The sequence below is a fragment of the Mycotypha africana genome, assembly GCF_025528875.1.
Source record: "Mycotypha africana strain NRRL 2978 chromosome Unknown BDF20scaffold_17, whole genome shotgun sequence".
Taxonomy (NCBI): domain Eukaryota; kingdom Fungi; phylum Mucoromycota; class Mucoromycetes; order Mucorales; family Mycotyphaceae; genus Mycotypha; species Mycotypha africana.
Window position 1 is genome coordinate 75,430 of NW_026515741.1, and position 14,097 is coordinate 89,526.

General features: G+C 37.7%; 4 protein-coding genes across 4 annotated transcripts; 3 read left to right on the forward strand and 1 right to left on the reverse strand.

Annotated features, from left to right (window-relative positions):
• Positions 1-865: 865 nt before the first annotated feature.
• Positions 866-4,191, forward strand: BDF20DRAFT_901420 (high-temperature-induced dauer-formation protein-domain-containing protein). Its single transcript, XM_053082798.1, has 6 exons — positions 866-1,042; positions 1,142-1,177; positions 1,271-1,381; positions 1,451-1,982; positions 2,059-3,081; positions 3,161-4,191. The coding sequence occupies exons 1-6, from the start codon at positions 980-982 to the stop codon at positions 4,081-4,083; spliced, it is 2,688 nt and encodes an 895-aa protein (XP_052930855.1). The 5' UTR covers positions 866-979; the 3' UTR covers positions 4,084-4,191.
• Positions 4,192-4,892: 701 nt separating this feature from the next.
• On the forward strand, positions 4,893-5,974 carry BDF20DRAFT_829867 (uncharacterized protein; the record flags this gene model as incomplete). Its single annotated transcript, XM_053078354.1, has 2 exons — positions 4,893-5,167; positions 5,245-5,974. 2 exons carry the CDS (start codon positions 4,893-4,895, stop codon positions 5,972-5,974), a joined length of 1,005 nt encoding a protein of 334 aa, XP_052930856.1.
• Positions 5,975-7,546: 1,572 nt separating this feature from the next.
• Positions 7,547-8,878, reverse strand: BDF20DRAFT_908475 (kinase-like domain-containing protein; the record flags this gene model as incomplete). The annotated part of the gene is made up of 7 exons (XM_053083482.1): positions 7,547-7,654; positions 7,789-7,819; positions 7,861-7,903; positions 7,934-8,005; positions 8,295-8,448; positions 8,520-8,837; positions 8,861-8,878. 7 exons carry the CDS (start codon positions 8,876-8,878, stop codon positions 7,547-7,549), a joined length of 744 nt encoding a protein of 247 aa, XP_052930857.1.
• A 3,056-nt stretch (positions 8,879-11,934) lies between these two features.
• On the forward strand, positions 11,935-13,023 carry BDF20DRAFT_992064 (uncharacterized protein; the record flags this gene model as incomplete). Its single annotated transcript, XM_053085366.1, has 3 exons — positions 11,935-12,176; positions 12,349-12,849; positions 12,973-13,023. The coding sequence occupies exons 1-3, from the start codon at positions 12,060-12,062 to the stop codon at positions 13,021-13,023; spliced, it is 669 nt and encodes a 222-aa protein (XP_052930858.1). The 5' UTR covers positions 11,935-12,059.
• Positions 13,024-14,097: the final 1,074 nt, after the last annotated feature.

Sequence of the window (14,097 nt, forward strand, 5' to 3'; positions counted from 1 at the left end):
AGTAATAAAAAAATCCTTTGTTTAAACGTATTAATGGTTCGTGGGGGCCTAGCCCCCGGTGGAGGTAGTAGTTAGCACCTTGGCTTTCCAAACCAACGATTGTTGGTTCGAATCCTGTACGCCGCTGATAATATTCAGCTTTGATCCCTTTCTCTCTGCTTCCTAGGGTTTTTTTAATGCCACTATCAAGGTGGTTCTCGGTCGGTGTTGGTGTTTAAGCAAGTTATGAATAATTGCGGTGCCCGCCCAGGCTTAATTAAGCAAGATCCCGAACCACGCCCAAAGTCTTAGCCTACCAATTATAATGATTAGTTTAGCCCCCTTCCCCTCCCCCCCCATTTAGATAGTATGCTTTTTCGCCCACCACGGCACCCTCACCGACACTATGCATCGCCCTATTCTCAAAAAATCGAGCTGCCCCGGGCAATTTAGATAAGCTTTAATATCTCGTGTCCATTGGGCTTGTTTAAACGTATTAATGATTCACCTGTACCTGCCCTGAATGTCTGAGGCTCAAAACGGAAGTTAAATTAATGAAACGTTTATACGTAGGGAATGGTAGTCAGTGCGGTGCCTCTGCCCAACAAACAAATGCAAAGCTTTTTGTTATATGGATTTTTTTTTTTCTAACTCTTTCACCAACTAAGCAATTATGTACAATAGATATAACCAACTATTACGGTTGTACTATCCTTTGATGATAAGGCGCTCTAAACTTACAAACTGATTTAAATGAAATAACATTTGAGCACTTTTGATGGCCGTTGAGCATTCATAATCGGGAAGATTGTTGAGCGGTGATAAACTCATTTTTGAAATACGCTCTTTTTTTTTCTATGCCCAAAAAATTAAATAAATGTTTTAGCTTTGAAACTTGTCTTTTGTATATGGTTGTTTGTGATTCTTTGTTCACTTTTTCTTCTTCTCTTTATATCTACTCTTCAATTCAAGGCCTCTCTATAAAGCTGAACTACCAACTATGGGTGGAGCCAATAGTAAACTAGCCTTTAGACAGAGTGTCTTCCGTTTATTTGAAGACAAGGTATGGAAAACAATTTGGACTGGCAAAATTATGTATTTATGTTGTATGGAGCAAACTAGCATATTCACTCAATTCTAACTAAACTTGAAAAAAAAAAAGCATATTGCACCCACAGAGGAAGACTTTTGGGAACAAGTAAATATTAGTAATTAGCCAAGTGTCAAATCATGAGTGTGCATTGTCGCTTTGTCACCATGCTAATGAATACCGTTATATTCAATCATGTAGTTTTGGACTCTACCCACCTCAACTGACGATGTATTTTTATTGATCGGTGCCAATGATATTCGAAGAACAAGGGACGAATCTAGAGCAAATATTGAAACATTAATTGATAAGGTAAATCTTATATTGGGCTTATCATGCGATACAACAAGCTTAGCTTCTTTCCCTTGTGTCAAATAACAGATCTTGTTGAAAATGGAAGAGACTATCAACGCATCCAACTTCCCGTGTGCAAAACATTCGATCAATCACTTACTGAATTGCTGTCGAATTTTGACCCGTCTAATGCCTTTTATCTATGAAAGTGAGGCTTGCTCTGAATGGGAGAACACCTTCTTCTGGAACGAAAGGCGAGTAGAGAGGAAGAGATCAACCACAAAATCTAATGACACGTTGAATGATAGCGTAGCTAAGGATGAAGAAGTCGATGGAATTATGTCGGAATATACTGAAAGTAGTAAAAACGACGATGCTAAGAAAGATACTGGCTCGGAAGAAGCTACTATCAAAAGGAATAGGATGGCAGAAGAAGAAGAGGGAGATTTATCGATGCGAGTAGAAACATCAACAGAAGAAAGCAAGGATAAAACTGAGAAATTTAAAGAGATAAAAGTAACAACAGAGGAGGAGGAGGGTCAATTCGCTGGCCAAGAAGCCAGCAATGATGAAATAGAAATAGACATTTTGCCACCAAGAGGCGCCAGATTGATAGATTGTATGTGAAAAGGGATAGCTATGCAATATCTGACAAAAGTCCTTCTCTTGCTGATTCTTCATAATTTACCGTATAGTGACCATCCAGGCATTATTTTTAGGGGGCTTCACCATCCCGCTTGCTCTAGTAAATAAGGAGCTCAAGAATAAAGTCAACTTAGTGGTTTGGGAAGCAGGTGTTGGGTTAAAGCCAGAAGAAGATATGGGGCAATTCAAAGACAATGAGGCTAATCGAACCGAAGTTCTACGTTTACTCGTTGTCTTGCTTTCAAAATCCATGTATAGTACACCATCACAACTTCTTAGAGAAGAGGATCTCTGGCTCCAGTATGCAGCCTGTCAATTGGACCGTAAGACTGTGATGGTGCTATTATGCAGTTTGCTCAATACTGTATGTAACTACGATCCGACAGGTTGGGTGCCATACAATCATATTCTCACGGCTTCGGCAACTAAAGAACAACTTATTACTTTCTGCTTGTCATCATTGTTGATTTTATTGGATTACAGATCACCACAAGAAGCCAAAAAAGTGTTGCGACAGATACCCAATGAAGAAGATATTACAACGAGTCGCAGTCCAAGTCGCAGCGTCAGCCGCAGAAATAGTTTCAATGCTAGCCCTAGAATGAGTATAAGCAGCAATAAGAGAGAAAACAGCAGTACTACAGACAATATTAAGGAGACAACCAAGCTTTTAGAAACTATCACAATAACAACGCCACCGTTAGAAACAGCATCCGCTTCGGAGCCGAAAATGGACTTGGAAGACTATGTCTCCTTGAAGAATGAATCACCAATTGATCAGCAGGCAGCTGAAAACGATTTTAGATATTTTCTGTCAAAATTGTATAGAAAGAAAGATTTTGAATATCTGATGAACGGCTTTTACAGATTATTAAGTAACCCTATGACAGCCGTCAATACCTACCTGCCAGGATCTACACGGCGTACCAGCTGCTATACAGATGTAATGATGCTCTGCTGGCGTTGTATTGAAGTCAGTAAGAGATTCACTTACTATCTAACAGATTCTGATCGTGCACTCGATTTAACTGTCTTACTAATTTTTCATGCTAATGAAAGTAAAGACAAATTATGTAAGTGTTGCATCACATCTTGAACTGCTTAGAAGCCTATCAATAACCAACCTTTGCTCTTGCTTTGAATTTTTTTTAGCTTCTACTGGCCTGATTCGTATGTGCGCATTTATGTTACAAACTCTTTCTTCCAACAAAGAGTATAGCATTAAACTCAACAAACCTTTCACTACTCATTCATATCTTCCTGCCTCTGTTCGCATTTACGCCTTTAATGGCTCTTACGCCGATTACCTCATCATTTCTATATTTTCGCTTATTGCTTCTACGCAAGGTAGACTACATTCGCTGTATCCAGCCTTCATCTTAACTATTACAAATATCTCACCCTACTTGACAAATTTGGGTGTCACGACCTGTTCCAAACTTATGACCTTGTTTCATTCTTGGTCTTCCCCTCATTTCCTGCTTGCCGACGAACACAACCATCAACTCTTAGGCTACCTTTTAGAGACTTTCAATCATATCGTTCATCACCAGTACGGAAATAACCCAAAATTCATATATGCATTGGTATTAAGATCGAAAGATATTGAAAGTTTAAGGACACTCACATTTGATAAAGTGACTAAAGAAGTTGCGGCAGCAGCAGCGGCAGCAGCAAGGAAGACCAACAGAGATGCTGATAATCACAATAATAATGTCCGAAACTCCACGCAATTTACGCCTACAGAAAAATGGTTCAATCATTGGAAAGCAGCTTTGCCCATTGTCACACTTACAAAATTGATGGAAACACTACTACCGCCGCTTGAAGAAAAGTGTAAAACGACGAATGACTCTGAATTGTTAACAGAGTTCGTCAAGACCATTGACTTACCCTCTTTCGAGGGCTATCTGGAAGCAGGTGTTTATTTGCGTCAGTTTCAATGGGGTGAAGCATTAGTTGTTTGGTTCCGTAGCGTGATGTGGGGGCAAAACTATGTAAATACAATGAGAGAGTTTGGGCCGTGGAATGGTACTCATGTGAAATTATTTCAAATTAAAGAACAAGAAGAATAAAAAAGTTTATGCTACCAGTAGCAGACCGGATTTTTCTCCATCACCATATCATCATATAGAACTAATATAGTATGGCGAGTTAGTAATTTTTGGCCAAGTTATAAAAAATATTTTTGCTGTTTTGATGACAGATGAGACAATTGTTATATCTCTGTTGCATTACAAACAAGTCTTAAGATTGAAGGACAAAAAGCAAACAGGTTATAGCAGAACTTAAAGCTCACAGTGATGTATTTAGTATATTGTATTATTTGAGCAAATCAAATTCAAACCATTCGGCTTTACAGACAAAAGAATGCCATACTATTAATCAAATAGGGAAGTAGGCATACTAGCAAGTATTTAGAACTGTAACTGTCGAGAGTATGAATATATAGAATGGCATACATCACTGAGCGTGACCGTAAAAGAAAATCAAAAATCAACATAAACCTGTAAAGTCTTGAAAGCAACATGCTTCATCATTATACGAGCGTGCGAACTCTTGGCATGTCGTAACAGTTTGTTTCTGCCGAGGAAGACAACCTGTTTTCAACATCGTTTGAGAGCTTTGATTTCTTATGCCTTATCGTTTTTTCATGTCATAATTTTAGCAGGTAAAGAAAATCGTATATAAGACGATTGATTTGCGCATCAGAATTCAATTTTTTTCCCCAAATACAACATCCTCTGTTATCTTAATCATGTCACAACAACAGCATCAACACCAACACCAGCAACAATTCACTTCTGGCAGCAAGAACGCCTGCGTTATTACTAACGTTGACTCCCTTATTGGCTTTTGTTTGGCTTATCGTTTCCTTGAAGCTATGCGAAATGGCGAATATCGTTCACACAGTGGTAATTTTGAATTACGTGTCCTTTGTCGCCAACGCCAAGGTTACCAATTGGAACAGCTTGAAAAGATGGGTGCTAAGATTTGGGAAGTAAACTACACTGACGAGCATAAAATGCGTGAAGTCATGCGAAATGTCTGCCATGTTTTGATGGTTCCCGAGAGCTCTCGTGATACCTTAAAGGAAGCTGAAACCTTGATGTGTGCTGCTAAGCATGAAAGTGTTGACCATTTCTCTATGGTTTCTGTGTAAGCTATAATGACTGATTGTGAATTATTTTTAGTATTTCAATTTAATGTAAACTTATTCCATTTCGTTCATCTAGGCTTGCTGTTGACCGTGTTCAATCTGGTGATATCAATGACCAACACTCCAACGAATTCCGTACTATCCTTCACTTCCACAAGATTGAAGAGAAGCTTAAGAAAGAATTCCACGGTGAAAAGCATTGTATCATGCGTATCCCCATGCTCAATCAGTTCTTCTATTTCTTAGCTCCCAAGATTGAAGGCGAAAACATTGTTCCTCTTCCTGTCAAGAAAGATAAGAAATGGAGTTCTATCGATTTGAATGATATTGTCGAAGCTATTTACTGTTTGGCTAAGAAGCGCTCCGAACGTAGCCAGCAACAACAAAGCGGTGATGCTTTCCATCATAAGCAAGTTTACAACTTCACATGTTCCAAAGTACACAACACTGAGGAGATTGTCAAGCAAATGGGTGAAGGTTTGGATCAACGCGACTTGCACTTCAAAGAAATCTCCGAAAATGATCTAAAGCAATGGCTTCATAAATTGAAGGACGATAAGAAGTTCAGCCAACGTCCCGATGACCGTAATGATTTCCGTAAAGGTCGTGATGGTTTTGCTTCTTTCCCCTTGGGTAAGTTCTTGCATGAGGATATGATCGAAATTCTCATGGAGTATTGGCGTTTGGTCAATAAGGGTAAGCTTGATATGCAAACCGATGACCTTGAAAAGGTATTGGAACGTAAGCCTCATACCATAAAGGAATACTTCGAAGTCAACCGTCAACAATTCAAGCGTTTGAAGTAACTTTTTTGAATCCTATAAATTGACGAGACTTTTCGTCTTCTTTTTAGCAAACCTTAAGGGTTTAGTTTCTTTCTATATTTTGTAAATCAATAAAAATCCTTGTATTTTTGTTCCCAATTCAAGAAATGTACCATTTGTATTGAATTTTTGAAATTATAATCTTGTATAGCACTGCAAAGATTTCTTTAAGTCTGTTGTTAGAAGGCTTTCAGATATATTTATATCTACAGAGAATCAATAGTGACCAAAATTGAATAATGAAAACGATGTCGTAAACATACGTTTTTATTTCGATAACAGCTATTTCCTGATTTTTTCAAACAGAGTCTTTGTCTGATTCCTACAGAATCATAGTTAATCATCCTCTCAAGAAGGTTCTAGTTGTCTCCGTTTTCAACTCTCTTCAACAACTCAAGTATGCTAAAAAAAAAACCCCCCAATGGAAACAATCATTGAAAAGCATGCTCCTTACAAAGAACTGCTGTTACTTGTTAGAAATAAAGCATCTCTACTCGCTTCTTTACCAGCAAACATAAACCGGTGGGATAACTAGAAATTAGCAGAGGTGCTGCATATCAACACTATCTTGAAGCCATTTATCACGATCCTTGTGTGCAGTCTTTCTGCTACTGGAATCGAAACTTGCTATTTTCCATCAGATTAACTTACAAGCAGAACAGTAATGAACAGCTACTATTTCATAATGATTCTTCAAGCTGGTTAGAACCATATTACACATTGGTTGAGTATGCTTGTTTTCTGCAAGATATTGTATAACCTTTAATTTTTTTCTGAAAAAAATACACTCTAATGCATGTGTTTAAACAATAGAGCATTAATATTAGTAGCTTCAAAAGTCAATACGAGCACCATTTTTGTGTACTATTAGGAAAAAGGAGTAGATACCAGTAAATGGAATGTGGCAGGCAACTTGGATACTTATCACAGAAGTAAACTGGTTGTTCTAAGAAATTTTGTACTTACCGGTTGCTAGCTTTCCTAAAGCAGCATAAAGTGGATGAACTGATTTATTAAATCGTACACAAAAACTGTTTATTAGTTTCCATCTCGAAGAAAAGCCATGAAGTTTGTTGTCGTTTACAATAAATCAATTATCACCTCATATGAAAAGGTCGTCATCTTCTTTCCGCTTTGATACTAGCTGTTCTTCATTCGCAATCTCCATCAGATATAACCAAGCCTTTGTTTGCAACCAAGACGGGTGGGGAAAAGAGGCAGGCTGACTTCCCTAAGGGTTTGAAGGGAAATCTTCAATCAACAATGCTACCTGCTGCCGCGACACGAATATCAATTGTCGCGGCAATCAATATCCATGAAAGGTCTTCTTTTTCAAACAAGAGCACTGCTGTTTGTAGAACACAAAATAAACATCGTTTTTGAACCGTTATTGTCAAATGACGGTAGTCGGGACTTGTTAGTTGCTAATGTTAAATCCCCTCGCTTCTCCCCATGTTCTGAGAAGACGCTTTCCCAAAGATCCTCCCTCCCATTGTTACCATTCCTGTTAATTTTCCAGGAGAGCTGCCCTTTTATTGCACCAGCAGCAACAACCTACTTTGATGATGAAGTTGCTGTGCTGGTAGCGAAGCCTTCGAAGAAAGGATGCTCCAATGCTTGCTTAGCTGTGATTCTTTTAGCAGGGTCGTAAGTGAGCAAGCACTACATAATAATGTCATGCTAAAATTAATGCATTTTTCGATATAGAAAGACCATAATCACACAGTTTACTTACTTGGAGCAAACCGGCTGCTGATTCAGGCAGCTCTCCGAAGATTGAGTTAGGATAACTCAACAGGTAAGCTTCCAAATTGTTCGAATTGGTGGCTATGTAGATGGACAAAAAACTATTTAGAAAAGAATGGGACTTTCGCATTCCCTGTAAGCTCTGTGCAGACTTACGAGGGAGATCTTTATCGAATTATTTGAAAGAGGACACACCAGGCCAGTCGGCTTCCGATGGTGTGCCCTTCAAGCTGTACACCTGGGAAAGCGTCTCATCTTCTGTTTTTCCTATAATTATTATGGATATTTAATGTTTAAAAAAGGACACTCAAATTATCATCGTTGCTGTATTCGATAACAGATGGTTCATAATAATCATGAATGCCATGATGCATCTGGCACTCCATATATCAACTGCAGTCGTGTGCTATGGAGTGCCGAGGAGAAGCTCGGGTGCCCGATTTCAGAGGGTGCCAACCTGAAATTCTAAAAAAAAGTAGAAAACCAGTTACTAAAAAATATTACGCATTTTTAATCTACGAATGCGTTTACTTTACTTGGTATGATTCTTTGACACCCTCAAACTCCTCGACGGTGGCGGCTATCCCGAAGTCGGTAATTTTTAGGTTGCCGCTATCATCAAGGAGCAGGTTTTCGGGCTTCAAGTCCCTGTGAAGGATGCCGTTGTCATGGCAATATTGGAGGCCAGACAACAGCTGCCACATAAAGGACTAAAAAAAAAAAGACAATTTCAGTATGCTTCATAATTTGATGAAGAATACTTGAAATCAACCAAACGCACCTGTATGTGAACAGCAGACAGTCCTTTACGGTCATACTGCATGAGATAAGAGAGCAAATCAAATCTCATGCAGTCCATGACAATGTTGGCAGCATTTTTGTCAAGCACTCTATCAGAATAATAAAGAAAGAATGAGCAAAAATTTTCGTGCCTCAACCGTTTTCTTCTTTCGAAAGGAATACTTACTTCACCCAATTGCCACTGACGCCAACTGTCGTCGTCGGACAGTTGCATTTCCTTGATGGCAACTTTTGCCGAGGTGGGTATGTGCTCGACTTCATACACCACCCCAAAGCTGCCTTCACCGACCTTGGTAATCTTTCGGTAGCGAGACGAATTACCATCGTCCTTCTCGCCATCGCTTCCGGCAGCAACAGAAGAACTATGTTCAAACCGAAAAGAGTATGATGAGAAGCACGTACAGAGATATACTTGGTTTCATTCAATCAAAATGTCAGTAACTTACAATTCTCCTGCTGAAGCGTATGCAGAACGAAGTCGCTTCACAACGCGGCCTTCCTTTTCAGCAAAGTATGACTATAAAATAAAAAAAACGACATCAATAACATAATCATCTTTCCTTGTGCGTTTTTCTATGCCTGATGGTTATTATTACCTGATAGGAAAGAGTAGCTGGGTACTTTCTTTTCAAAGTAACAGCAGAAGAAGAGGTAGAAGAAGTGATACTAGCCGAACCAACAGAAGAGGAAACAGAAGCAATGGAACTAGCCGAACCAGCAGAGCATAAGTCATTAACTAAAAAAAAAGAAAAAAAAAAAAAAAGGAAAATAAAGTTAGCTATTTTTGAACAACTTATAGAATGATGTAAACTTTTTATTCGCGTTAAATATTGTGCTATTTATCTGGTTGACACAAAGAAGAAGAAATAGCTACATCCGAAGATGAGCGAGCCACATCAGTAGAGCCTAAGCCATTAACTATAAAATGAAAACAGTGCTCATTATGTTTAGAGAAATATACATATGTTTATCGGAGAGCAGCAAGTTTTTACCTGAAGGGCGAGAAGAAACAGCAATATCCGGAGATGAGCAAGCCACACCAACAGAGCATAAGTCATTAACTAAACACGAACAACGCAGAATAACGCGTCAAGTACATATTATCATTGCACTCATGCACGATGGTAATTGTATTCATTCGTACCTGGAGGGTTGAAAGTCATGCGATCGACAACAGCAGAGCTTACATCATGAACTACAAAAGAGAAAATGTAGATTTCGAAAGCAGTTATTACGCGTTGAAGTGTTCTTGCCTGTTGCACCTGCACATTCATATATGGTTTTACCTGAAGGGATGCAGAGAGCGCGAGAAGAGGCAGAAGAAGAGCTTTGATTTGCTCGAGAAGACATGCTAAAAAATGCATAACGATAAAGAGCAGAGATGTTTGGTTTTGTGATTGTTTTCAATTGAAGAAAAGTCTAAATCAGTCACAAGTATCTGAAATAGCAGATTGAGTAAATTAATATACTATAAGGAAGAAAGAAAGAGAAAGGAAAAGCAGATAAACAAAAATTCATACCTTTATACAACTCTGGGGACGTAGGATTAATGGTCTATAAGTTTGTTTATTTTGCTTTTAAATTAGCATGGGGGTTCTAATTGACTATAGTGCGCTTATTATGTATCACCTAAAAGAAAGCCTCTTCATTCTGCTGTTCACTCTTCAACAAAAGGCGTTTTTGGCTCATCTCATGTGAAAAATAGGGGGTTTGTTGACTTACTCTAATAAAAGCAAAATCTAGGCCACGTACATAAGCAGCAGCGTAACCTCGTAATTTGTGAAAGAGATAACATCAGAATAATATTGGGTAAATGGACGGTTTTTGGTAAGCAAAAAATTTCAGCTCTTGGGTCAATTTTAAGATGCTGCTTTGTTTGCTGTTCATTGTCGTTGTTGATGTCTTATTATCCTCTTGCTTGATAAATTGATCCCACAGCGCACGTTAAATGCTAAGTAACAAATAGCACTTTGACCTGACTGTACTTGTTGTAGTAGGAGAAATAGAGTCTGCTGCACATCATTTCATTTGCTATCGTGATTTCAGATACAATGAAGCAAAAGAGAAATGAACTGGGATTACGATGGCTATTAAGCCTCTTCACGCTGACGTGGTTTTTGTCAAGAATAAAGCAATTTTATAGTAATAGAAGGCTTCAATATGTTCGTTCTCCTGCTATTTGCATCCCTCATGTGTATTATCGAAAAGGGAGTCTCTTTTTATTTTGTTCAATAAAAAATCAAAGACAAGTTGCTTCTTCCGTTTTCCGAAGCGCAGCTTTTTCAAAGGAACCATTCGAGCTTGTCGATAAGCACCGATAGAATGGTTATGTTTTCAGCCCACCTTTTTTTACGGCGCTATCATTGTTTACATTTTCAAGCGTTCTTAGGTCAATTGTATATAATTGTACGGTTAATTGAACACAGAATTCTAAAAAAGAATTGAAGATAGCCTACAAATCTGAAGAAGGACGCATTAGCCGTGGTTCTTCCTTTGTGAAAAACAAGAATATTTGTTTTGTTGCAAGCAAGTCCATGCTTTAAGAATATGAAAGAGCTTTATACATATTATTATTGTGGGATCGTTCATAAGGAGCTCATAAACCTCATCGCGTCCAAATGCTAAAGGGTTTTGCTTACCAGACTACAACAAAAGGTAAAGATATATTAGAAGTAGTAGGAATAGGATTATATTGCTAGAACTGCTGAAATTCATCACGATATCAATTACGGTTATTGATTGATTTATGGCTTTCCAGTTCGCTCTTCAGCTATATATTTAGGTGCTAATATACTGTATAAGTTATAAGCTAGCATCAAGATATAAATATAATTCGGAATATTGCAGCGTAAAGAGCATTAAAGGGCAATCAATGCATTATGAAATTTTCCTTCAATGTGTATAATAAGTATTTCGGAAAACACGTGTAGAGTAGCGAAGTCATCGAGACTATTCCGAAGAACACACTTTTGATAGTCATGTCCATGACACTCACGCTGATTGCTTTCGGGCCATGTAAAACGTTACAATCTTTAACGGATGCAACGCGGCAGTGATTGAATACACAGGGTGCCCTAAAAGGGTGATCACTAGGCATTCCCTTCCCCCTCCTCTTCAACCCCTCATATAATTTAAGAAAGTAACAAAAAGAAATTTCCTAAATCATCAAGAAGCAGGTCCGTTTTTGTATGTGTGATTTATCAAAAAAAAAATCCTATTCTTTTGCTTTTACAGTCTGTCCTACACTTTAACACTTTTAACACTTGGACAAATCCTGCAATCGCAGCTGGGTGGTGCTATTCAATAAATCGCTGGAAATTACTTTTGTTCTTTATAAGCTTCTTTCATCTTTGATTGCTTCTTCATTCCTCTTCTTTTTAATTATATACAAGTATCTTGAAGCAGTCAATTTAATAACTTGCTTCCTCTGCTCAATTCCAGAATCCATTGCACGTATACACTTCTAGTTTCCTATTACTCATTTTCTACTCTGTCGCCGCTCCCCGAAATCATTCTTAATATGAAAAATACCAACACTAATATTGCGAGACGTGCATTTGCACCATCACCAAGTAAATCGTTATCCACAAAACCGTATCACTCATCAAACCAACGGAGATTAGTTCAAAGGAAAAAGGTACTTTAAAATATCAAAACACCCTAATATTTCCTTATTGCAAAGACACTTTTGCAAAATAATTTGTTTCAGTTGTCCTGTCATATTGTCACTACTGACAAGTTTCCCTTAACTCTCTTACTCACTCCTGTGTTTTTTGTTTTTTTTTAACTTTTTTCGACTTGTAACAAAGAGTACTTATTTTAACCGTGACTTACAGCAACATCACTTACAAGAAGAACATAAAGCAGATAAGCTCACAATTATAACTACTCAAGAAGTTACTAATGCAAGAGAATGCAGCAATAAGAAAAAGCAAAAGTCGGGCTGTAGAAACAAAATGAATATGGAAGAGTATGAAAGTGATATGGACGAAATCCGGACTCCTGTTGATTTACTATATTTGAGCCAATTAAGAGATGAAGCATACCGAGATTTAGAGTTAGACTATACAACTTATAATCATGAATTAGTGTACAGGATGCGTTCGGAGGAAAATAATGGTAGCAGTAGCAGCAGCAGCAGCAGCAACAGCAGTGTTGCATCCTTTTCTGCAGCAAGCCATAGTAAAAGCATCCATAACGATCAACAAGATGATATAGATGACAATTCCATAGATGGCCTTATAGACATATTTGTCTCCACTTCATCTATTAAAGATTATAGTCAACTGCTGAAATGGGAAGCTACCCAGGTAACTAAAATATTAAAGTTCAAACGTAATAAAAAGGGGAGATATGGAGAATGCAGTCATAACAGATTTAGACCAGTCAATGATTAGCGTTTAATAACATTATCATCATTATCTTTTGCTTAGAATCCACCGACATATTTCGAGAATGAAGAAGACTACGGAAATCTTTTTTGATCTACTTGTGCCTGAACACGTCTTTCCCCCCCCCCCAACATGTACAATCAATAAGATACCCTTAAAAATGCAACATTACAACCATTATGTGTGTGTATGTAGGTGTGTATAACACGGATAAACTATTCGAAATAAAGAAACAAAAAAAGCAATATTTTGCAATAATGTGAATTACATTGTTTATTCAGATAGAAAAATTCCGTCTCTTGCTTACAAATGATTTCTCTTGCTGCCTCGTACGCCTAAAAGCCAAAGAAATAAAAAGATAGAGCTTTATGGTTTTCATGCTTGATAACGCGACCATTGGCTGGCATTGCACTTTGGATTCGCATGAGAAACAGCGTTGGGAAAGAAAAAGAACTCACATATAAAAACCATCTAGTAAAAAGGCAACTTGTCTGGCACTGGAATATTGGCTTTTTTCTTGCGTTCACATAAAATTACCTGCTGTGTCATTCTTCATCCACATGCATGCATAAGCATAAATAATTGTAACAGTTGCATTTTTCAATCGTGTGTAACACGGGTCTTCTATGAACGAATGGTTTCCATTCTGGCAAGCAGAAAAAAATTCTTTCTCAGTATATTGACTATCAGAACGTATGAGCTACAAGATTACAACTTGTTAAAACTTGAAATATCATTTGGTTCGTAAAAGTCTTGATAATTTATTAAGTTTGGGCTGAATCAAAGCAGATGTGGAAATGTCTGACAAACCCTCATCAACTTGCGTCCAACTAGTTAATCCTAAGTTGATAAGTCTGCTTCTTCTACGACAACAAGGCACATTTCCAAATTAAATGAATGTACATAGTGTCAGGTGTATTTTAATAAGTCAGCGGTATGTTACAAATTTAACAAAATATATACACTGGCTCCATTGTCATAGTTAAGGATTTTTTTATCGAGATAGATATTGAGACCAAACGATTGTTTAAAATCCAAGCCGTGCATTCCATAAAAGATCAAAAAAAAGTTAGTATTAAGACGCAATGGATATTGTCAGTTGGCCTTCATATTTAGCTAGGAAAAAAGAGCCAACTTTTCATTAATAAGAAATACATTAAATGAAGC

Coding starts and splice junctions, on each gene's coding strand:
- BDF20DRAFT_901420 (XM_053082798.1), top strand. CDS start 980: ATGGGTGGAGCCAATAGTAAACTAGCCTTTAGACAGAGTGTCTTCCGT. Junction 1,178..1,270: donor AGGAAGACTTTTGGGAACAA/GTAAATATTAGT, acceptor TCAATCATGTAG/TTTTGGACTCTACCCACCTC. Junction 3,082..3,160: donor TGAAAGTAAAGACAAATTAT/GTAAGTGTTGCA, acceptor AATTTTTTTTAG/CTTCTACTGGCCTGATTCGT.